This window comes from Eptatretus burgeri, chromosome 16, assembly GCF_056783735.1.
Source record: "Eptatretus burgeri isolate ZD-2024b chromosome 16, Ebu_testis_v1, whole genome shotgun sequence".
Classification (NCBI taxonomy): domain Eukaryota; kingdom Metazoa; phylum Chordata; class Myxini; order Myxiniformes; family Myxinidae; genus Eptatretus; species Eptatretus burgeri.
The window spans coordinates 37,333,487-37,358,141 of record NC_140976.1 but is presented as its reverse complement, the minus strand read 5'-3'; the positions used below and the strand labels follow the sequence as shown (position 1 = coordinate 37,358,141).

Sequence of the window (24,655 nt, the reverse complement as noted above, 5' to 3'; positions counted from 1 at the left end):
AATTCATGTGTGCCAAGAAAAAAGTTCAGGTGTGTTTGGAGGATTGTTTAAATAGAGTTCGGGGAAATCGTCAATAGCAGTGAATAAAATGGTCACAAGTATCATTCTCATTAATATCAATTACAACCAACATCTTAATCCTTTTTCCCTTCCTTCTCTGAGTTAACACTCCAAACATTTTACCTTTCCCTTTTTGTTAACATTCCCTTCCCTTTCAACCTCACTGTCGTTTTTTTCTTATCAGCAGCTAATAGTGTGAATAGGCTTGCAGGATAGCCTAGAGGTATGGAAGGGAAGGCAGGATAGTCATGAGCTATTGAAGGGAAGGTATTTTCCTATAAGATAAGGAGGGGAAGGTAGGAGAGCCATCATGTACGGAAGGGAAAGCAGGATAGCCTAAAGGTAGGGAAAAGATGACAGAATGTCCATAGAGGTACGGAACAACTGGCAGGATCGCCTGAAGATATGGAATGGATCAAGGCTCGTGGAGGAGCAAGGTGATTGATAGTACAAAGGCAATGTAGTAACAGTGGGGCCACAGTTGAACACAACAAGCAAGGGAATAAACAAACCAGAAAAGAGGAGAGGAGTGGAGGAAAAACAGTAACTTGAAACAAGTGGGATTGTTTGGGTAGGGGTTAATGGGAGTATAAGAGATTGCGGGTAAGGACGAGGATGAGATGTTGGTGTACCACCATCTCATGTTGCTCCACACTCACTCCCATCCATACCTCTTGGTGGCTATGCCTGGGAATTTGAATCCTGTAAAGCAAAATGTATAACCATATCATCTTGTACTGGAAACGAGCTTGTGATCGAAATGGGTCTCGACTCCACAGAAAATCAGCATATAACTTTCAGGTTTCCTCCTGAAACATTGATATAAGGAAGTACAATGAACTTGAATACAGGAAGAGGAGGTCATTTGGTCCATCAAGCCTGTAGTTTATCCACACCCAATTAATTAATCATCATCCGTAAAAAGGATGAAGCATCTCAGCATTTGTAACTTGCGCACTTTGATAGACATAATGCTAATTATTATTGGGGATTTAATGTTGTCATTGCTCTATTCTTCCAAGTATTTTACTTAATTACTCAGTTTTGCAATAAGAGGAGGCACTTGCCATAGATTTTCTGAAAGTAAATACATCCCAGACAGGTTGAGAAGTGTGGAGAGTGTTCACTTGAGCTGGGAACTGTTTGCTGTACCACATTGAAAAGCACAACGTTAGTGAGTTATAAATGCAGTAAAAGGCAGACACCTTGTGACCATGGATAAGGGCATCATGACGTCATACTCCTTTGCTGACATTATTTGTAAGTTTATTTTTGATACATAGTTTGACCTTGTATAGTAGTGGAGCTGCAGAGGGTGTAGTGCCAGTAGATATCTTATGCACGTGGGATAAATCTCAAAGCAGGTGATGCGCTCAATACGCAGGTCTGAGACATCACAGTGTCACTTCTCTATGGCTATTTGAATGACATTGAAAGCACTCCATGGGTTATTGAATAATGTGGTTTGTAATTAAAGCAAAGAAAATTCAGAGCAAGGGCAAAAGTATCTTCTTCTTTTTTTTCTTTTCTTTGTGCGGTGTAACATTATACCGTCTCAGTTGTGAAGCCAAATGTTACCCCATCCAAAAATAACATCAAGCCACAGGATGAGGTGCATCTGTCACCCTGGCCATGTGCCCTTGAAGAGTGAGTGAGATGTGTGGAGAGTGTTCACTTGAGTTGGGAATTGTTTGCTCTACCACTTTGAAAAGCACAACGTTAGTGAGTTATAAAATGAAAACAACTTAAAAACTTTTTTTTTTAAAGAAGTGTTTGCCCCATTGTGGCACAGCCTAAGAACTGGGATGGAAGCCGAGGAACGCCGGCGCCGATACCGTGCTGTGGGCAAGAGTCGCCGCCCGTGCACCTCCCTGAGACCAAATCTTCCCAGCACTTCCTCTGGCGAAGCACCTGAGACATCTGCTTCAGGACTCGCCACAAGGCCTGCGCATCGACGTGTGCCAACTCCCAGGCCTTCGTACAGCTCTTGTGAGACATTGAAAGCGAGTGAGACATCAGCCTGGGTTGCACCCGAGTTAGGACTCCCAGAGAATGATTCATATGATGGTAAGGGGAATTTTTCATCTCATGTCTGCTTATTTTAATTATCTTGGTTACCACTGACATATGCACCCACAAACTAATTAATCAATTCATTCGTTTGTGATTGGAAGGTCACTGAAAAAGCTTTATTGAGGCGATGTGATAAAATGCTGTACATGTGACTTGTACTTGTGTGTCTCTGTATGTACTGTGGTGAGTTTGTGAAGGATGTTGGAGAAGGTCGTTTGTGAAGTTAGGGTCTGTATTTGGCCAGATTAACATCATAAGACTCTGATAATATATAATTTAGTGTCTCTGAAGCATCTAGCTAATCTGTATTGTCTGGCCAAATATTAGAGATGAGCCTTTACAATGGTTCAGACCACTATCAATAAGCTATGTAGCTTGAAAATGTTTGCAGATTGTTGGCTCAGATTCCAAAGTATTTTAAGTGGTGTACAAGTATCTCACAATGTGGGACATTCAAAATGTCATGTGAATGCTTAGGAGGTCTTTCACGCTGTGTGTTTTCAGTGGCCTACTTCTGATAGCATGGGCACTTTTAACCTGCCGTAGTTATCACAAAATTTGAAATTCAAAAAATCTTTTAAACATAATTTTCAGCAATTAAATGAAAGAGTGGCAATTTCAAAATGGTTAACTATAATTGTTGTGTTCCTGGATGCAAATTGGACTCATGAAAATAGATAGAAATAGGAGAAATATTCTTGGATGAGAGGTGTCGAGTTCTTACCATTTCCTCGAGCAGCAGTAGTCACACACACACACACACACACACACACACACACACACACACACACACACACACACACACACACACACACACACACACACACACACACACACACACACACACACACACCTGTCGTGATACAGAAGCCTCGTTTCTCCCACCCTGTCTTTCTTGACGATTCCCCAGCCTGAACGCACCTATTATGATATTCACGTGCCTCCATTCCAAAAAGGAAAGATGGGACGACCTTGAGAAGGAATGGGAGGGAGAGAGAGAGAGAGAGAGAGAGAGAGAGAGAGAGAGAGAGAGAGAGAGAGAGAGAGAGAGAGAGAGAGAGAGAGAGAGAGAGAGAGAGAGAGAGAGAGAGAGAGAGAGAGAGAGAGAGAGAGAGAGAGAGAGAGAGAGAGAGAGAGAGATATATGGGTGATGGAGAAGGATACGAGGTTGGAGTCAAGAGGCTGTAAGGTATGTGACATTGAGTGGGACAGGCCAGTGCAGGCCAGACCACCGATATGATGATGGCATTGCACTTGCAAAATGGAGACATGCAACACTCAGATGAATGTCACTGCATGGAACCAAAGAGGAAACATCGGAATACCCAGGGAGGAATGAGTGAGAGCGAAAACAATGAAGATAAAGCCGAGAAGCTGCAAGGCCCATTGTGCCACGAAGTGAAGCGTTTTCAGCCCACACCGGACTGCCGCTATGTTGTTGGTACGCCACATTTTGTGAAGTAGAATGCGCAGTCTTTGGATGGTTGTCGCCACATAGAACCGAAGGTGAGAGAGGTGCACACAGTTCTTTGTAATGAGCTGTGCAGCCCCAACCAAAGTGGCAAGGCATCATCTTGGTTGGGATGATGAATAGTCTGTGCAGCAGCACCTGGAGGATGATGAAAATGGACATGAGTGAGACCGTCATAGCGGAGGTGCTATTTGGTGTGAACTTTGTCCACAGTCTGAATAGACTATAAAAAATGCCTTTGGCAGTGTCCCACATTCATGGATGATGAAGTTAATGCAAATGTACAAGATCAATCCCCAAATAATCCACCTGATTGAGAAAGCAATAAAGCTTTGGAATACCACATTGATATTGCAGCACTTGGAAGCAAATATTGAAATACCAGGAGTTAAGATACAACGTCGGATCTTTCAAAGAGACAGCCTCATGATTTGCCTGGCTTTTTATCCACTAAGTAACCTCATCAATGAGCAAGAACATGGATAAACCCCACCAACCAATAAATTAAAAGTCCAAATAAACAGGAATGATGACACATCTACTGGACATAGATAATTTATAACTCTTTGCACTGAATGACGAAAAATCGGCAGAACAACTGAAATTTGTGAAACAGTACTCTGACGATATCCAAATGGAATTTGGCCAAGATAAGCGTGCCAATTCCACACTCGTGAAAGGTCAACCAACAAATAATGAGAACATAAAAATCGACCTAAATACAACAATACAGAAGATACAAAATGAAGCATCATACAAATACAATGGAGTAGAAGAGGGCCATGAAATATGTCACAAAAATTTTCAAAACAATTGCCAAAGAACACCTGCATAGAATTAGGCTAATCTTGAAGATGTACCTCTCCCCAGGAATGAAATCAAAGCCATAAACCAGCTTGCAGTACCAGTGTTCCAAGACAACTGCAGAATATTAAGATACACACCTTCAGGTCAGAGAAAGACAAAAGAGCAGGAAAATTAAAAAAAAGTTGGACAGATTGGGGAAAGACGAGTAGAGTTCACTGGAATGACTAAGAAGAGGTCAGCTCAATTTGGACAGAGAACAAATCATAATAAATGCCCAAGGACATGACATGAATGGATTTAAGAAGATGGCAGGACTGAGTCAATTAGATAAGTGTAGGTTTTACAAGGTAGAAACAGAAAGCACGAGTCACCGCCGCTCGAGATGTAAAAAACATTTGTCTGAACAACTGTACACACAAAAGGCGCAACAAAGTATCTCGAGTAATCCACTGGCATATCTGCAAAAACTTCAATATCCCAGTTCCAGAAAATTCATAGAAACTCAAACCAAAAGCGATCGTTGAAAATGAGGACGTAATGCTCACATAACACCTGATAGTCCCATTGAGTATGAACATAGAAAACAAAGCACTGCGACTGGACATAGTACTCAGATACAAAAAGGAAAAGAAGACCTTGATAATTGAGGTGTCATCACCCAGTTATTTTGGTCGAAAGAACATCAAAATCAAGAAAATGACCAAATACTAGGATCTCAAGAATGAAGTCAAAAGATCTTGGAAGCTGATGAAGGTTGAAATTGTACCAGTGATAATTATTGAAAGAACAGGAATGATGAAGAATAACCTAACAAAGATTCTACAAGCCATCCCTGGGAATTTTTCCACAAATAAACCACAGTTGGAGGCTGTCCGCGGCTTGGTGATGATACTGTACTGAAAAGAGCCGTCAGAACAAAACTCTGAGAACACGATAACTTCACAACTTGGTCCATGAATTGAGATCCTTCACCGAAATGGAGGTGAATACTTGGAGTCCCAGGAAGACTCCATCCCACTTGCTAAAACCCATATATGGATATAACAACAAACAACACACGCACACACATCGATCCTTCTTCATTTAACAATAGATACAAAAATCGAGGAAAATTTCTCTTATGGCCCTGGAACCAAACAATATATTTATTACAGCCTTCACAGGTCCTCCACCCACCCCCCCACCCCCAAGCATGATGAAGAGTAAATATCATTTTAAAAGTTGATTTTAAACTTACGCTATGCATTTACAAGCCCCACATATGCTTTGCTCATCACTATTCAGAAGCAACCAAAGCAGATACGGTGTCTCCCTCCAACTCTTGTGTTGTGTAGAGGCACACCCCAGCTTTCTCTCAAGTGCTTTTCCAAGTATTTTTGGCTTCTTTTAGAAGCTATGTGAGCCATTTTAGGGAAAAACCCTGCAGTGCACACACAATAGCAGTTCACATGCCCCAATGATTGCTAGTTCTAGGGGTTTCTGCGCATGAACATCGAGCATTCTGGGGCGGATTGTCATTTTGAAAGTCCCCTATTCATCAATATTTATACATACAGTTGTTCTTACAGATATTGTTTTATTTACTTTTAGCTTTCATCTTGTGTTTATTGATTTTTATGCCTCCACAGCCAAAGGACGGAGGCATTAAGTTTGCTGTCCGTCCGTTCATGATCATTATTGGTGTTTTTTGTTACCTCAATAACTTGTGAGCCACTAAACGGATTTCAATCAAACTCCACCCAAGTTTCGACTGAAATGCAAAGATGAACGGATTACTTTTGGATTCAAAAGGTCAAAAGTCAAAGGTCATGTGCCCTTTAAAAATTATTTTGCAGATCATTATCTGATTTCGAAGCATCTGAGGTTTTCTCTCTTCGACTTCTCTTTTCTCTCTTTCTCACATTCTCTCTCATGTGACTTAATTTTTCAAGTGATATTTAATGAGATCAAACATAACAGTGGGTTGACATCTAATGTGGGTGGAGGTATATATATATATATGTATATATGAACACATTCATGCCAATTTTATCATATCTGCTCTATCCTTTATGTTTTCCATTGCTTTCTTGGTTACATCAATCGGCAGTTTTAATCCAGATAATTGCTCCTTTCGCTGAGACAAAGGTGAATGGATATGAGGGCACTGGCCATACCAATTTAGGTAAAGTATTCTTGGAAAGACACTTTCCCACTCTGTATAAGAGAGTTGTAAAATATTGTGAATTTTTCCTGTGGTCGAATTTGAATCCCCTGTGCAGGTGGAATTCCAGCTCATCTTATACTATTCTCCCCCAATGAATGCTGTTTAACCTTTCATCCTCTTCCTCCTGATAAATATCCTTTATCTTCTTCTACCTCCATCTCACCTTCCCTCCTTTGTTAATTTAATAATTTATGATCTTTGTATTTTCTTTACATTCTATTTCTTTATCGAAAGAACTCTTAGACTGGCTTATTTTGTTTCTGCTCAACTAACGCGTGATGAGAATTCCAGGGAGAATGAAGTGGTATTTTATTCTATGTCTGATTGTTGCTTATCTTTATTTCAGTTGACCTTTGCCAGTTATATATGCTATGTGACATTGCCTGAAAAATATACCTCGTAGTGTGTCCATGAAGTTGGGTTTTTTTAATGAAATGCCTCCTAATATTTATTTTTGCAATTTGTTTTTTTTTACCATTCCTCTAATAAAACTCTTTAACACTAGAACGACACTTGGTGGGTGCATAACCTCCACCAGGCTGAACAGTTGATGTTTTGTATCCTATTAATACGTTGGATCTGAATCTGGACCTGAACCAAAATCGAATATGCTTGTTCTCAATTGAAGTTATCCACCTCGTTTTGTCATAACTCGTCAAAACTTTTTGAAATATTATGTTATATCGTTTATGGCCCCATCTCTCAATGGTGAATAACCACTTATAAAATAAAAAAAATTCCAGTATCCGGATCCAGATATTCACAAAAATCGAATCAATTCATCCTTGTAACAAAACCAACCTGTCCACCAAGTTTTGTCTGAATCCGTTCACAAGTTTTTGAGAGATCGTTCTATTTTTCGTTTTCGGTGCAAGCCTATCTCTCAATGGTGAAGAATCACCAAAAAAAATTTCTTGTGTCTGGATCTGGATCTTCACCAAAATCGAATCAATTCCTCCTTGTCACACAAGCAACATGCCCTCCAAGTATTCATCCAAATCAGTCCACAACTTTTTGAGATATCCTTCTCACAGATAAACAAACAGACAGACAGACAGAGGCGAAAACATAACCTCCATCCACCTTCGGTGGTGGAAGTAACAGTCTTTCTCTTGAGTAACCTTTGTTAGCTCCACAACCGAAAGTGAGCGGAGGTTATGTTTTCACTCCGTCTGTCTGTTTGTCTCTCTGTTTGTTTGTCTGTGAGCAAGATATCTCAAAAAGTTGTGGACGAGTTGTGACAAAACTAGGTAGATGAGTTGGTTAAGTGACAAGAACAAGTGGATTCGATTTTGGTTCAAATCCGGGTCCAGATGCGGCCCATCAGTGGGATGCAAAACGTAAACTCTTCAGCCTGTTGGAGATATGCACTCTACCAAGTGCTGTTCTAGTTTCATGTCATATTTAACCGAGCTGTTCCGTTGCCTCACTGAAGCAAAAGCTGTCATGGCAGGATTGATATGCTGTTTACATTTTTATCGAATAACGACCGGTATTTATTTTATCTAATGTTAAAACCTTACTAAACATCCATTTATTATTGCTTCTCCTTTTTCCATGGCCTCAGTATCCCTCCACTAGACCTTCAAACCCCTATTGGGGCCTCTCCCCCCACCCCCACCTCGCCACCCCACCCATCAAGCTCATTGCCCGAAGGCTAATTCTCAGGGACAAAGTTGCAGTCGAGCGATTATTATCACAAAGCTGTAGCTTTGTCCCTTTAAACACCCATTTTGTTGTCTGCTGAAGATGAAGGGGTGAGGGTTTGGGGGGGGGGGGAGAGAATTAGAACGGATGGTTCCAAGTCGAGTTTCAGACATGTGGAATTAATTGACTTTTACAAGTCTGCTACTATGATGCCCCTTTTGGAGTTTTAGTGGGTAGCTTTGTACTCCCAGCTGCTTGCAGCTGTGTGACCTTGTCTCTGACCTTTTCTTATAGTGTTTCACTTATTAAAAATTACACCTATATTGAGTTTAGTTAAAGCCAACACATCTTGGACTCTTGCCTGTTTCTCAATGCGAGACTCAAGCTGTTATTATTATTATTACTATTATCTTACTTTTGAAGTTTAGATGCAGCTGTTATTGTCCTATAAGCCCATGCTTTTCTGTTAATAACACAACTATTTTTCTCCCATTTCAATTTAATTTATTTAACTTCAAATTCAATCTTAATCTTTCATCAATTTCATTTTTACACCAATTAGGCTGTCTTTCACTCTTCTCATTCCCTTGCTTGTGACATTGCCTACCTTCCCTAGCTCCTGTCTTTTCCTCAAATGAACTGAGCCAAGATCTTTCACCAGCCCACTCTCTTTCTGATCAGTCACTCGATTCAGACTCTGAGGAATTTGCAGCCGGGCCTGACTCTTCCCTGCCTCCCTCACCATCTTTAAGACCATTAGATTCTCCACCTGGGAATTACAGCGAAGAAGGGACAAGAAGAAGGGAGGCATACTTGACAGAACGTGCTTCCTCGACCCTGACTCTCACTGAAAGTGAACTTGGGGGCTCAGAGAGGAATGGTAAGTCAAATGCCTGGGTTGTACTTTGTGGAGTGGGAGGTAGTATGGGTAGTGCTTCGTTTAAAATGGAGAATATTTTGAGGTTAAAGAATGCAAATGGAGTATATAACTCTAACTCTAGGTGATCCTTATAAGTTGAGAATCAACAAAGAAAGTTCATGTTTTGAGGTTTAGTTTTTACAGTTGAAGTCAGTAAAACAGTATCCTTTCGGTAACTAAGATAGAGGTCACAGAGATTTTCTTTACAACATTACAGCAACTCATTGTTTTAGATATTACTGGTTGTGGGTTTTTTGTGACTTAACATAAACCATATTGAGAAACCTTCCAGCCTCTTCAGCCTGGTTTTTGAGACCAGCTACTCCATAACTCTATAAAAGCTTCGTATAATGGTTGTCCTGTTTGGCATCCCATCTGAGCCTATACACTCATAATGTTGGAATCACATGTTAAGAACAAGTCACATCTCTTACTGTCCTTGTAATTTACATAGTATACCATTTATGTATTCAAAAGTCCTTGTCGTGAATGTTATATGATAAAGTAGACGAGTGTTTTCATCCTTTTCTGGACTCCAGTGGTGCCATCAGATGAGCAAAGAATGCTATGACTAATAAAAATGGGATCATTTTGTCATCAAATTTTCAACCAAGCCATATTTTGAGAATATGGAGAAAATAATTTTAAATGGGGTCAAAATGTGAAAGTGCAAAGTCTTTAAGTCATAGTGACTATAAATTGCCCTTATTAACCCAGCCTTAGCGCTTTCAAGCACGAGACCGCCGCGGGTTTTTTTCACCCTGGAGATGAGTTCTGGGAAGTAATGTGGTTGCTTGGGGGAAGGAAAGCCGATTACACCGAAGCCTCTCCCTGTGAACTGCCTAATCATTTCTCATCAAGCAAAATGATTAAAAGTGTTCTGGCCTTTTCTATAAATGCAGAGAATGTTGTTTTTTAATACACTCGTTGTACTCTAACTCTAATACCAAGGACCCCACCTCCTTAAACCTCAGAGTCATCATTGCTTGATTTCACTGAATAGGTTCATGATTTCATGATCAAAATCTAAAGAAGGTTTAATGGATATACTTTATTCTGAATGGATAAATGCCAGAGGTGGGAGGCCATTAAAACATAATTAGGGGCAGATTGAAGAGAACATTAGAGGGGATTAACTCAGGAATAATGAAGCAGCTAAATTATCACCATGTGATCAATCCATTGTGGGGGGTGGGGATTATGATTCGCTTCTAGGTCAGGACTGATGATGCCTGCAGTCCAGATGTGGAGTTTTGTGGACCATGTGGTGTCTGCCTTTGCTTCTCTGAAGATCTCTCTACCTGTATCTTTTCTCTCGCTCTTTCTCTCCCTATTTCTCATCTATTCCTTGGAGTACATGTTCATGTCAGATTTTAACCTATAAAAGTTTATTTTGATGAGGTTGTAATAAACGACGCCGATGAACAGTTCAAAGAAATCAAACTTTAATTCTCTTTTCTTCAGAAATTTCTCCAAACTTAGGACAAATATAACACAACATGTTTAGTTTAAGTACAAAGCAGATGCAGATGGGATTTCCCTTTTGAGATGCTTTCTAGTTTCAGATTGAAATCTAAAAGTCGCATGAGTAATAAAAAGCAAGAGGAGCTTTCTTAATGGCTTTCACCATGATAAGTTCCATCTCAAAAGTACCATTATCAATATCAAACATTCTGACAAATCCCGTGTCCTCGTAAGATCAAACTGGAGAAGATCTCTCAGGAAATCAAAAGCTATTTTGAGATTTTCAAAATCTGTGAATCTGGCTGGAAATTTCTGTTTAAAAATTAGATTAAAATGAGAGTCCATATACCAGTCAATCATAAAAAACTTCTTCATTACATTCCGGCGGTCATTGATAAAAACAACATTATTACATACCAATCATTCATAAAAACATTTATTACATTACCAGCCGTTCAGAAAAACTTAAAAAAAAATCTTGAGCATTCATAAAGAAATGTCTTTATTACGTACCAATCATTAATAAAATAAATATTTATTACATGATGGTTCTTCATAAAAGCCAGCTTATTACATACCAGTCATTTCATCAAAAAACATCTTTATTATGGACAGGTTATTCATAAAAACATCTTTATTATATACCAGCCATTCAATAAAATATCTTTATTAAATATCGGCCATTCATAAAAATCACATTTCTTCATTTCTTGAACAGAAAGTGAAGCGAGTTAAGTGAAATATATCACTCAAATGCTAAAAGGCATTGGCACAATGGAAGGAGGGTGGGTTGGAAGGAGTCCAGGAACTCCCCCCCCCCATTCACTGTTATTGAGGTTATTCCAAATTTGCAAGTGTGCACTCACATTGATTTTTATTTTTATTGACCACTGGTCAAGTATATCATTACAAACACTGGTGGGACCAGTTGGGGCCAACAGCTCTGTTTTAAGGTGCTAAATGCATGGAGGTCATGACCCATATCTAGAACACAGTACGTATCCTCTTGTAGTCTGTTTCTTGCTCGATCATAACTTGTTTCTGCTCGCTGGCACTCCCTGTATTTTGGTATGTTCAGATTGGCCCAGGCACACTAGTGGTTGCCCCTACTGGCCTGTTGACACTTGTGCTGCTCTCTGGTTTGACCCCATTCATGAGCACTGGCTCCCACCTTCCCATTGATTTTTTCTCTACATTTGGATGAGCCACTGCACACTGGCATTAGCTTTGACCATCTCATCAATGTTTGTGCTCTGCTCAGATTGGCCATCTCACATCAACATTGCCTCTCAACTCCTCTTTGGCTGGCCAATGTATTCCGGTGTTGTACCTCACCCGTTCACTGATGCTTTACTGATGGATGACTTTTCGGTTTCAAGAATGTCTGAGCTGTCAGTTGCCAGTATATTGGTCACATCCACTCTGGGTTATTTGGTTGCTGTGGAGTCCAATTAGGCACTTTAACTCATATACACAGGTCTGGCATCGTGGGTTGTACTAGTGATTAGTTGGCTGTGTAGTAGCTTGTCGTCTCTCGTCGCCACTCAGAATCATGCAGCTTGCATAAATTTCTCTCCAAGTGAAGAGTACCAACTCTCAGCTGGCTTTCCATCATGACCTGTTCCCTTCCAGCTGCTGCCAGGTGTTTTTGTTGATGTTACAGTCTTTAAGGCACTTCTTGAGGGTTTCCTTATGACATTTATGTTGACCACCCTGATGTCGTTTGCTTTGGTTCAGCATGCCATACAAGAATTTCTTGGGAATGCAGTGGTAATCCACATTAAGTATGTGACCAGCCCATCTCAGCTGTATGTTATGGAGATAGCTTCCATACTGCAGGCCATAACTCGGCACATCACTTCATTGTTTGTGATTTTGTCCTGCCATCATATCTTCATGATGGACCTAAGATGGCATTGGTGAAATTTCTCCAGGACCTTGATGTGGCATCAGTTGCAGATCTACGTATCTGCCCCATACAGCAAGGTAGTCAGGACTTTGGCCTAGTAGACCTTAATTTTTGTTTCCAATTTGATGCCATGCTGTTTCCACACTCTTGTCATGGAGATGTCCACACCTAGAGCTGGCTTTCTTGATACAAGCATGGATCTCTTCATCCATTATAGCATTGTTGCAAGCCATATTTTCAAGATATTTTAACTTATTGACAATGTTGAGAGTCATGGCATCAACATCAACAATGTTGGCTGCTTCAAGCAGTTTGCCAGGTGTTGGTTTGTATCTTATCTCTGTCTTTGCAATGCTCCTTCTTCGACCATCATTCATAGAGGCTTCTGAGAACTTGTTGGCCAGAGTCTGGAGATCATCCTTTTTATGTGCAACCAGTGCACAATGGTCTGTTTCCAGTAACTCTTTAAAATCAGGGTCTCTGTGACTTTGGTTGAGGCACCCAGTCTTGACAAGTTGAATAGCTTCCAAGATCTGAAGTTGATGTTCACACTTGGTTGGATGTCTTGGGTTGTTTCATCAAGCAGGGCTGCAGAAAATAGGTTGATGAACAAGACACCCCTGCTTAACATCACTAGTCACTGCACACCCCTCTGATGTCTCACTCTTGGTGCAGATACACCCCATCATCCCATCATGCGCGAGTATCTCGGCAAGATACTAGCTTGTCTAGGCATCCAAATTTTTCGAGTATCTGCAAGAGGCCAGGGTGACTTGCAGTGTCAAAGGCCTTGGTAAGGTCAATGAACAGGATGTAGAGATCCTCATGGTGTTCTTGGCATTTCTCCTGGAGTTGGCCAATTGCAAACATCATGTCTGCTGTCCCATGGTTGACTCTGAAGCTGCAGAGTTAATCAGCCAGGATCTTGTTCATAATATTCTGTAGCAGGTAATTAAACAGAACTCTGCTCAGGATCAGAAATAGCACAGAGCATGCTGATGTGTTTGTGGTTTCCACAGATGCTCTTTGAGTCCTTGTGTTTCCAGATGCTGAAGATGTTGACATCTTTGAAGTTTTGTGCAACTAATATTACTACTAACTGTGATATTAAATTGTTTTTCACAGAAATTTGAATTATTATGTACCTATGTTGCACACTTCTAGCTTCCCACAAATGTTTAATGGGCCATAGCACCACAAAAGTGAAAATATCCCAAACTTTTGCACATGACTGTATAATCGTACTTCTCGCTATCTACTCTGGCCTCACACTCTTCCATATTATTATTTAAACTCCTGACATTGGTACAGACTATAATTAACTTTTCCCTTCCTGAAATTACATTTTCCTGCCTGGCTTTACCAATCACAAGTACATCATTACTTCCTTCCTTTATAGCCTATCATATCCTTACCCAATATGAGCCTGGTGTTGGCTTAGTGGTTAGGGTGGCGGCTTGGGATCCAAGGGTCCTGAGTTCAAGCCCCGTTGGCTGCTGAATTAACACCAGGGGGTTGACTCAGCCTGTCATCCTTCCGAGGTCGGCAAAATGAGTACCAGTGTACTGGTCCCGGTGTATGCCCCGGTTAGAATAGGTGTACCATATCCCTGTGTGTCGTAAGAGGCGACCAGGGTTGGCGTCATGAAGGGCATCCGGCCATAAAACATTGCCTCAAGAAAAAGCCAAACCCCTGCACAGCAGGGAAAAATGGCTGTAAAAACGGTCATATATATCCTTACCCAATATCCTGTACCGTTTTTTTAAAATCCTCCAAGTAAACTTTACTTGCAACATTTGCCCCTCGGTGTACCACAATCAACATCTCCCTGTCATGACCTGATATGATGTCATTTATCCATCCTTCAATACTCCTAACTCCTCCTTCAAAACCACAGACAACTCTCTACGTCTACAATCCTTCTTGCAGAATTAAGAATCAACAAATTTAATCGTTTCATCACCAAAAAAAACCTGTCTCCCTGGCCTAATTCATACCTATCTCTGTTGCTGCACTCTCACCCATGCCTGCACTCACTTCAACCTCACCACTGCCTGCACTCGCTTCACCTTCACCCATGCCTGTAATTGCTAAACCCTCACTCATGCCTGCATTCACGACACCTTAACACTGCCTGCACTCGCTACAACCTCACCCATTGCCTGCACTCGCTACACTCTCACCCAGGCCTGCACTCACAGCACCTAATCACTGCCTGCACTCACTACAACCTCACCCATTGCCCATGCTCACAACACCCTCACCCATGCCTGCACTCATAGCACCTCACCATTACCTGCACTCGCCACACCCTCACCATTGCCATTGCCTACTCTCGTGATGCCCTCTCCCTTGCCTGCTCTCACTCGACACTCACCACTGCATGCACTCGCTACACCTCACCACTCACTGCCTGTACTCACTACACCCTCACCATTGCCTGCATTTGCTACCCCTTTTTAGCTGCTTTAGTATGATCACAAAGGCAAGGAAGAGGCTTGTTTCGTAGCCAGAAAGCACTCTGCATGTGGCACTTCTGTACCTGTGCTACAATCGCCCTTCACCTTTGATCTTCCAACAACACCATCTCTGGTCTTTCACTCCTCAATCTTGCACTCATTCTGGTGATTTCATCTCAGATTTTTCACTTTTCACCCGAGCACCGCCAATTGGCTCTTACTTATCCAGCTTTTACAACGAAACCTGTCATTTGTTTTGTAATTATATTAGGAGTGCCATCTTTCCCCATTAATCTCGATGTGACATTGTAATGAGAAAGCTCCTCAGTGAGCCACAGGTAACTGTTATAATGATACCAGAGGAAAATTGAAACATCTCCATCTTTCTACCATATGGCATTGTTAATCTGGTTTCATCAATTAATAAAAATTAACAACATACCGTATATGGCATTCGGAAATAATCACATGTTATCTTGTAATGCATTTCTCACTTTCCCAGCCACGAGTATGAGCTGTGTATTATTTGTGCTATTTTGTTAGGATTGGGGTTGAGGTTAGCCTCACCCCAGTTTAAAGAGAATTTTGCAATTATGACACGCTGTCCCTGCCGTTAAAGACTAACGGTAAATCGTGGTCATATAAACCTTGTCATCGTGGTAATGTGGTTATGGGTATATTTTTTATTTCACCTTCAAAAATGCAAAGGATATTTTAAATCATCTGAACATGTCTGAGTGAACGAAAGAATAAATAAGTTTGCAGACACAGGATTAACAAAGTTTTCACTCACCAGGCCTCAAATAGGTCAGACTTATTGTCTGACTGTTCTGAAAAGAAACCATAATAACCTTCTGGGATAACACTGTCGATTGGCAATCCATCCATCCATCCATCCATTAGGACCATACTCTGTGCAGAGCGTTGGTGCCGCCGAAGCAGTCTCCTTGGCTATTGGGAACAATCCTGGACGGGTCGCCACTCCGACACAGGATACCAGCAAGCTGGCACTCATTTTGCCGACCTCGGAAGGATGACAGGCAGAGTCAACCCCACCTGGTGTTAATTCAACAGCTGAGCGGGATTTGAACTCAGGACCCTAGGATCCCAAGCCCACTACCCTAACCATTAAGCCAACACCAGGCATGATTGGCAATACTGCTTTCAAAACATTGCAACAACTATATGAAGGGCTGAGTGTGGATGTGGATGGCTGAAGGGCTGATGTGGATGTGGATGTGGATGACATCCACAGTGTGGATGCCAAAAATGTTAAAATGTGTAGGTCTCATTGAGGGGTCAGCATAGTGTTTATTAATATTCAATTATTGAAGAATGGTCTCGGTACCTTAGACAACTCAACAGATCCCATTGCCTAAGATGTTAACAGATGAGAGGTGGATGGCAAAATAAATTAGGATTCAACTGGATTCAAGGCCTGATAATGAGCTGTCATGCACGGATTGATAACTTTGTTTAATCAAACATTAAAAATTGACATGAGCATAGTGAAAGTCATGTCTCTGAAAGGCATCTTGGATGGTATTGCATTAAACCGTGCTTGCTACCCATCGTGATATTTTACTGCATTAATAATAAGGGAATCTGCTTCGTTTTTGATTTATGGCTAACAGGTTTGTGTCGTGCATGGAGGTCAAGTAAAGCACCTAGCATTCAGATGGCCTCAAGTTATTGTTTAACCCTTTTTCTTTTTCCAGTATGCCTGGTGTTGGCTTAATGGTTAGGGTGGTGGGCTTTGGATCCTAGGGTCCTGAGTTCCAATCCTGCTCAGCTGCTGAATTTAATTCCAGGTTGGGTTAACTCGGCCTGTCATCCTTCCGAGGTCGGCAAAATGAGTGCCAGTTTGCTGGTATACTGTGTCGGAGTGGCGACCCGTCCAGGATTGTGCCCAATAGCCAAGGAGACTGCTTAGGCAGCACCAACACTCTGCACAGAGTATGGTCCCAATCTCCTCTCCTGCTTTTTCCAGTGTTTAATGGCTTTAACTGTTTGGTTAAACAATGAACTTCCATAATAACTATGGATGAGCTATTGATGATGTTCCTACCCTCAGGTAAAATGTCCTGAGTAGACGCCTTTCTGCATTCGCTTTAAATCAGATTTTTTTTTCTCGATGACTTCATAACAACCTGATTTTATCACACGAGACAAATGAGACGTTGGGAAGAAATAGCTCACAATGTCCTATTATAGTTGCAGTCATGCTGACCATGAACCACTCCTCGTATCTGCGGAGTCTACAGTGTGATGATGTTCGCACTTCAGGCATCAAAACACTTCAGGGTAGTCTTCCCAGCTTGTATATCAAATGAACAGTTGTTAGACACAGCTGTGAATGTTCTTGACCTACTAGGGTAAAGATACTTCTGCCAAGATTGTTCATTTTTTGCTTCCTTGTATAAGGCTGATGAATCGAGGAATGAAAATTCCATACTTTGACAAATTTTTGTGATCTAGTGAAACTTTCGACAACCCTGTTAGTTTATATTTGAGATGATGGTCCTCTTGTATGATGGTGACAGCACCTCGTATTTGTCGTTGCAGTACCAGTCACTGAATGGTTTCCTTTTGGGAAGGGAAGGGCTTTGTAACATAATTGTCAGCATGATTACAGCTTGGAGGGATTCATTTAGTAACTTTCATCACACATATTACTCGAAAACAGTGAGGGTTCCTCTTTAACTGCAGAGTTTTATAATTTAATTTTCACCTTTAGTCCTATACATAACACTTTTAATCTTCAGCAGAGTACTCTTAATAGAATTAAAAGCATGATGATGTAATCTTGTCTGATTTAGGCTTAAAACAGGTTCGAGTAGCAAGAATACAGCTTAATTTTTTTGTGTCACTTTTTATTGCTTATTTTAATTCCTTATTTCGGTTTGAGTGGATAAGATTACAGGGGACCTTGAGAAAGAAGCTGATTGTGGATGGTCTTCTGTTTTAATCATCGTTAGCTCTTACCTTTCAGCTCAAGCAAAACTGCTGTTACACATAGATCTTACCAGTGGTAGCACCTATACTTTATTTTAAGGAAAAAATACTTTAAGGAAAAAAAAAAGTTAAAATTCTTTCATAAGAGCAATTACAAAACCCAATGTGATGTAAAGCATGTAAAGAATGCTCTTAGTTTTACCAGAATTGCCTTGTGTGTTCCCATTGTGCAGAAAAGCATGAGCAAAGACAAAGGAGAAAAATAACCAGAAGAGAAAAAGTAAATCAGAATTATCATGAGGAAGGAGATAAAATTAAGTATAGATGTATGCTCTCGACATGATCATGAAGATTAAATGATTGAGTAGTCGGAGATGCTCGTAGATTTTTGAAAGAGGAATACAAACTAGATATCTGCGATCACAAAGCGATCGCCAATTGTCAGCTTCTCCCAGCCGGGGGAGGTTTACACTCGGCGATCGCCCACGAATTACTCTTGGCCTGCAATACAGTGATGGCCATTTTTTTTTGGACCACCATATGACCTTGACCTTCAACATTAGGGATAGAGTGTAAATTAGGAAAATGTGTCCCCATCTACAATCTATCCAATAAAACTCAACATCATGAAATTTGGAAAAAAATTATCAAAAAGGTGTTTTTTTGTTAATTAAATCACAATCCGAAAAAAGTAGGTCAAGGACACTAATCAAGTATCAGGTGCCTAACTTCAGTGCAGGTACACTATTATGATGCAAGAAATTGGTAGAAGGCCAAGTGGTATTTGAGATGCTACATTGGCAAAATTTAGGGATTGACAAAAATTGACAAAAAGTGTGTTTGTATTTTTTTTCAGACCGCCATTTGACCTTGACCACGTTATTTTATTCAGCTCACCAATTGACCTTGTTCTTTAACCTGGAGGGTTATGATGTAAATTAAACACAAATGTGCTTTGCTAGAGGCTATCTAGAGAGGGCAATTTTGTTCTGATTTGGCAAATCATAGGTGAGTTATGGTGAAAACAGTTAAAATGTCTATAATTATGTTATGATCTTAAATTTGGTCAAGGTCAAAAAAAATGATGTCAACCCCACATAATATCCATTCACATTTTTGATGTGAAATTTCATTCCGTAAGTCCAAGCCAGCTCTGAGATACAGCTCGGAAATTAATTGTGTTTGGAAATTGGGAGTGCAGAAAAATATCCAAAAAACGAAATGGTAGTTTAGCACTCTGAGGGATTGAATACATTCTGGAGTGCCATTAAATAAATGGGGGTGCTAATTGTAGAAACAAACCCTACAACAGTAGTATGCCTCTGCCTATCATATAGGGGAGGCTGAAAGAACAACTACATAAATGTTTCATTTGAAATGGAATTGGTTTCTGCCGATCTGAAAACAAACAAACATAATTCAACAGTAAAATGGGAAAATTTATGACAAAGAGGAATGAATGAATAATTCTTCACATTTTTGACTAATGTCACGTGACCAGTGTGAATGAGTCGGTTGGTTGATGAATGTGTAATGTGTTAGAGGTGAAGATTGGCAGATAGCTGAAAGGGCAGGGGTGTCTGGCTAGATGAACAAAGGTAACCAAAAGGCCACTGGCCTGTCTGTGGATAGAGTGATCTCTCCTTAAAATTGTCCAAAGACAACAACCCAAGAAGGAAAGTTGAAGAATTTGTCTTGCTCGTGAATGCCAGTGTCGATCGGCATCTGCAAACACAAGTGGGGCAATGGATGAAATCAAAAGATTATTGAATGAGGGGTGCACTCACCACATTGGGAAGGAAGTAGTAGCTGATGTTTTGAGCATTAACTTTTCATCTGAGCAAAGAGTTTTAGCCCGAACACACCTCCATCCACCCATCCATTGGGACCATACTCTGTGCAGAGCGTTGGTGCTGCCGAAGCAGTCTCCTTGGCTATTGGGAATATTCGTGGATGGGTCACCACTCCGACACAGGATACCAGCATGCTGGCACTCATTTTGCCAATCTCGGAAGGATGACAGACAGAGTCAACCCCACCTGGTATTAATTAAACAGCCTGAGTGGGATTTGAACTCAGGATCCAAGGATCCCAAGCCCAACACCCTAACCATTAAGCCAACACCAGGCATAAACACACCTCAATCAATGTATTTTAGATGCATCTCCAGACTTTAACCCAGAGACTGAAATACAAAACATACATTTGTTTATTGTTTGATTTGCACCAAAAGTGAAAATGCATGGACATAGAAGAATCTGATGAGAAACACCTCTTTATCTGAAAAAATAAACACCAATAATATGAGCTTTAAATGCAGAGCTTAAAGAAAGGTTTATACTGGTTAAGTTCATGGAACATGAAAGGTATCAGGAAGTAAAGAAGCCAGATGGCTTGGTGATGGTTTGGAGCATCAAGCAATGCTCTGAGATGGTTTGGACTGTCAATACATGAATGGGCTTGCCTGAGTATGCCCAAGCAGTCTGGTTTCAAAAGGCTCAAAAAAGATTTAGTCTTAGATGATAGGCCCAGAATGTCTAAAGACTACTTCATCTCGAGGTTGGATATAAATATATAAGAAATAGGAAAAATAACCTGGTGTGTCTTTTCAAATTGGCAGATTAAGGATCGATGTGTATAGTGGGCAAAAAGTTCCTTTGCGGTGAAGTTACCAATGTTGCTCTCCGTACTCATCATCAACATTTTCTTCCACGTTGAAGGCTGACTATTGTAAAAACAGTCCCTGATAGCTGTTTTTTTTGGGTCTTCAACATTAGTTGTAGCCTAAGTTGGGTAATCTCCTTCAAAATGACAAAATCTGAATTATCACATGTTGTCAAGTCTGAGATAAGTGATCTGTGGAAATCGCTGCGCAAAACATGACATGAGCTGGGTGTAACTTAATTTCTTGCTAGTAATGGTGGTTCTCCTTACACCATGAAAGAAACATTCCCGGCTCAATTACCGAGATAAATTCACACTCATCCGAGGCAAAAAAAACGTTTCGTTGTGATTCATGAGTGGGAAAACGCAAGAGTGCTTTACAAGTGACCTCACATGTATCCAAGTCCATATCACTGAGTCATTGTTTTGTCCAGGCATAAATAAATGCCTTCAACCCAAGAACCTTTATCATTGTTGAATGGGGAATGGTTAATTCTGAAGAACGTTTTTGCATTGATTTCTGTGGCAATCTTGAACAGGATGCTTCAACAATGTCCACATGATCCCGACGTGATGCTGGACGACCAGAACGCCTTGTATCAAGAACACACCCTGCTGAGAAAGCCTTTTTCTCCCTCGTCTGTAATGCTTCATGTGAGGGAGCAGAATTGATAAACCTTCTGTGACAATCATGCTCTTTTGTCTTAATAACCTATCTTCTTCCTCTCTCTCTCTCTCTCTCTCTCTCTCTCTCTCTCTCTCTCTCTCTCTCTCTCTCTCTCTCTCTCTCTCTCTCTCTCTCTCTATCTCTATCTCTATCTCTATCTCTATCTCTATCTCTATCTCTATCTCTATCTCTATCTCTATCTCTATCTCTATCTCTATCTCTATCTCTATCTCTATCTCTATCTCTATCTCTATCTCTATCTCTCTCTCAGGATCATGAACCCACACACGAGCAATAAGTCTTTCTTCGATTGTAAATTCACTGGTGTCTGTCACATTGAAGTCCGACCTGAGAAATAGAACAAACAAAATGCGGTTAAAGCAAATTGTTCTTCTTGCGAAGAGACTTTGGGCTCACCTTGGAGAACGAACCTGGGAATCACTTCAGAATCCAAGTATTCTCAAAAATTTTGAAATTTTCTCAATCACTTGCTGCATTCCCTGGGCTGCACTGGAGCGAAGGACTTTATAATAGACTTTTAAAAGGTTTTACTGAAAGGTAAAAAGGCCATTTTGGTTAAACCAAGAACAAAAATAGTCTTATGAAAATAACTTGGAGGTTAATTAGGTAGTTATTTCATAATTAATGTTAGCATCATGCATTTTGCAACATCCTGTTTAATGACTGGGAGGATTGTGTGTCTCGAGAGATCCTTGTCACCCTATCATATCTCTTTCCCCATTTATCCACCTATTTGGTGTTCTCAATCCTTCCCTGTTGTATTTTCTCAACTCTCATGTGGCTGTGGGGCCAAGATGACAGAACTGTGTGTGATATCTCTGGTGTGCTACGAAAACATGGCGAATACATATGTACGGTCTCCAGTGAGGGGCTGCAGTAGATGACTTCAGAGCTGCGGCTATAAAAATCCAGTTCAAAGATGCTGAAGCAGTTCCAATATGAGTTGCAGTTCCAGCCCAATTGGAGTCCTGGTTGATTTCCAGTGGAGTGCAAGGAGCTGAAGTGTAAGTCGAGTCGAGTGGAGAGCTCGAACCGCAGTGCCAGCCGCAACACGAGTCACAGGACCACTCACCACTGGTCAGATCAGGCACCTTCACACCAGGCACCCTTGCTCCTCAAGGGAAGCCCTCATTATCTTTATTTTTAGTCTCATCCTGAAGGGGATACAAGACTATTGCAATGCCCCTGTTTGTTGGGTGGTGGCTAGACTACCGTTATTCTCAGGTTTTCCGTCTGTCTGTATGTATGTAATGGACAGCTCTGGAGGCCGGAGGAGTCAAATGATTTTGATGAAACTTGACTGGTATGTTCATACCAGGATCTAGTTGTATGCTTTTGAGCACCGTTGCTATGGACGCCACCGTTGCCTAGCAACGGGACTTCAAAATTTTTGAAAAAATCCGAAAAATATTTACATATATATTTTTTTCGAAAATCAAAAATCGGCTTCCTTGATTTTATGCGCACTATAATCAACCTCTTTGTCAAAAATTTTCAGCCCGATCCGTCAAAAACTGTATGACTAGTATGCAATTATATAGCAACCACCCATGTCGCCTACTGGCTTGTCTGTCTGTCTGTCTGTCTGTCTGTCTGTCTGTCTGTCTGCTTGTGTGTTTCATTGGTTGTTGTCTCAATATGTGGGTTTCAGAAGTTGGAACTGAGCCCTCTCAGGTCCAAAATATCAAAGTATCCACCTTCGTGCATGTGTATGTGTGTATGTATGTATGTATGTATGTTTATATGTGTGTATATATATATATATATATATATATATATATGTATGTTTATATATATATATATTATATATATATATGTTGTTGTTCATCTTTCAGCTGCTCCCGTTAGGGGTCGCCACAGCTGATCATCCGTTATGATCCGCATACTGATTTGGCACAGGTTTTACGCCAGATGCCCTTCCTGACGCAACCCTGGTCGCCTCTTAGGAAACAGGGATATGTTACACCTATTTTAACCGGGGTATACACCGGCCCAGTATATTGGTACTCATTTTGCCGACCTCAGAAGGATGACAGGCTGAGTCAACCCCCTGGTGTATTAATTCAGTGGCTCAACGGGGCTTGAACTCAGGACCTTTTGGATCCCAAGCCGCTGCCCTAACCACTGCGCCAACACCAGGCTCATATATATACATATATATATATATATATATATATATATATATGTATATATATATATATGTATATATATATATATATATGTATATATATATATATATGTATATATATATATATGTATATATATATATATATATATATATATATGTATATATATATATATATATATATATATATATATATATATATATATATATATATATATATATATATATATATATATATATGTATATATATGTATATGTATATGTATATGTATATATATGTATATATATATATATATATATATATATATATATATATATGTATATGTATATGTATATATATATATTGTTGTGGTTGACCAAATTCGCAAACCACCATTCAGGTCCCTTAGGTGAGATATCTCGGTAAGTATATGTGTAGTTAGGCCCAAACCCGTTGTCTAGAGGGAATAAATGTCATTCATGAGGGCTGCGACTCTTCAGGATAGCCGTTTTTCTTTTACTATCTTTATTTTGGACTAGCCGCCATTATTACAACCACCAACCACGTCTCAACAGCCATCACAACAACAACCACCAACCACAACGCCACTTCACAACAACAACCACCAGCCACAATGCCGCTTCACCACAACCGCCACGACCTTTACCGTCACAACTCGCCACCATCGCATCACCGTCATCTCGCGCCACTCGTGGGCACCGATGCTGGACTCGTGCGGGGCGCGCACCGAGCAGCCTGTTCAAAAACATCGCGGACTTTCCGCAGAAAACGGATCAAAAACGACTCACGCCCACTTTTGTTCTGTCCAATCGGTGAGCGAGGGGCGATTTGGCCCCGCCTCCAGGGCGTTGGAGGGCGGTCGCTAAATGCAAATTCATGGATCAAAAAGCATTCACGCCCACTTTTTCTCGGGCCAATGGGGAGCGAGGTGAAAGGTCGGAGGGAGAGGGTCAAAGATGAAGGAGCAAAGCCACGGGGCTTATAAAAACGACCACGTTCGTCAGTCGAGTCCAGGCAGTTGGGAGTTCGCGGAGTCGGAGTGAAGAGGACGAAGCTGTGGAGAGGCGGCGGCGGCGAAGGCGGTTGAGGGGGTGCTCGCGTCGGATTCGGGGGAACTGAGGAGAGAAAGGCCGGTGGCGCGACCGAGGTCGTGGTGGAGACACTCGTCGCGGGACCCGCGATTTTGTGAAATCCTCCTTTCCCCGAG

The 24,655-nt window shown here is 40.9% G+C and overlaps 1 protein-coding gene across 7 annotated transcripts in view; it reads left to right on the top strand.

Annotated features, from left to right (window-relative positions):
• Positions 1–24,655, top strand: part of LOC147010865 (teneurin-3-like) — a 307,484-nt gene that overhangs the window by 26,445 nt on the left and 256,384 nt on the right. For all 7 annotated transcript variants that reach the window (XM_085860654.1, XM_085860652.1, XM_085860653.1 and 4 more), the window contains exons 2-3: positions 1,853–2,127; positions 8,881–9,144. In XM_085860654.1, coding sequence (XP_085716780.1) covers positions 1,866–2,127; positions 8,881–9,144 — 526 coding nt within the window. In that variant the 5' untranslated portion in view covers positions 1,853–1,865. The remainder of the gene's footprint in view (positions 1–1,852; positions 2,128–8,880; positions 9,145–24,655) is intronic.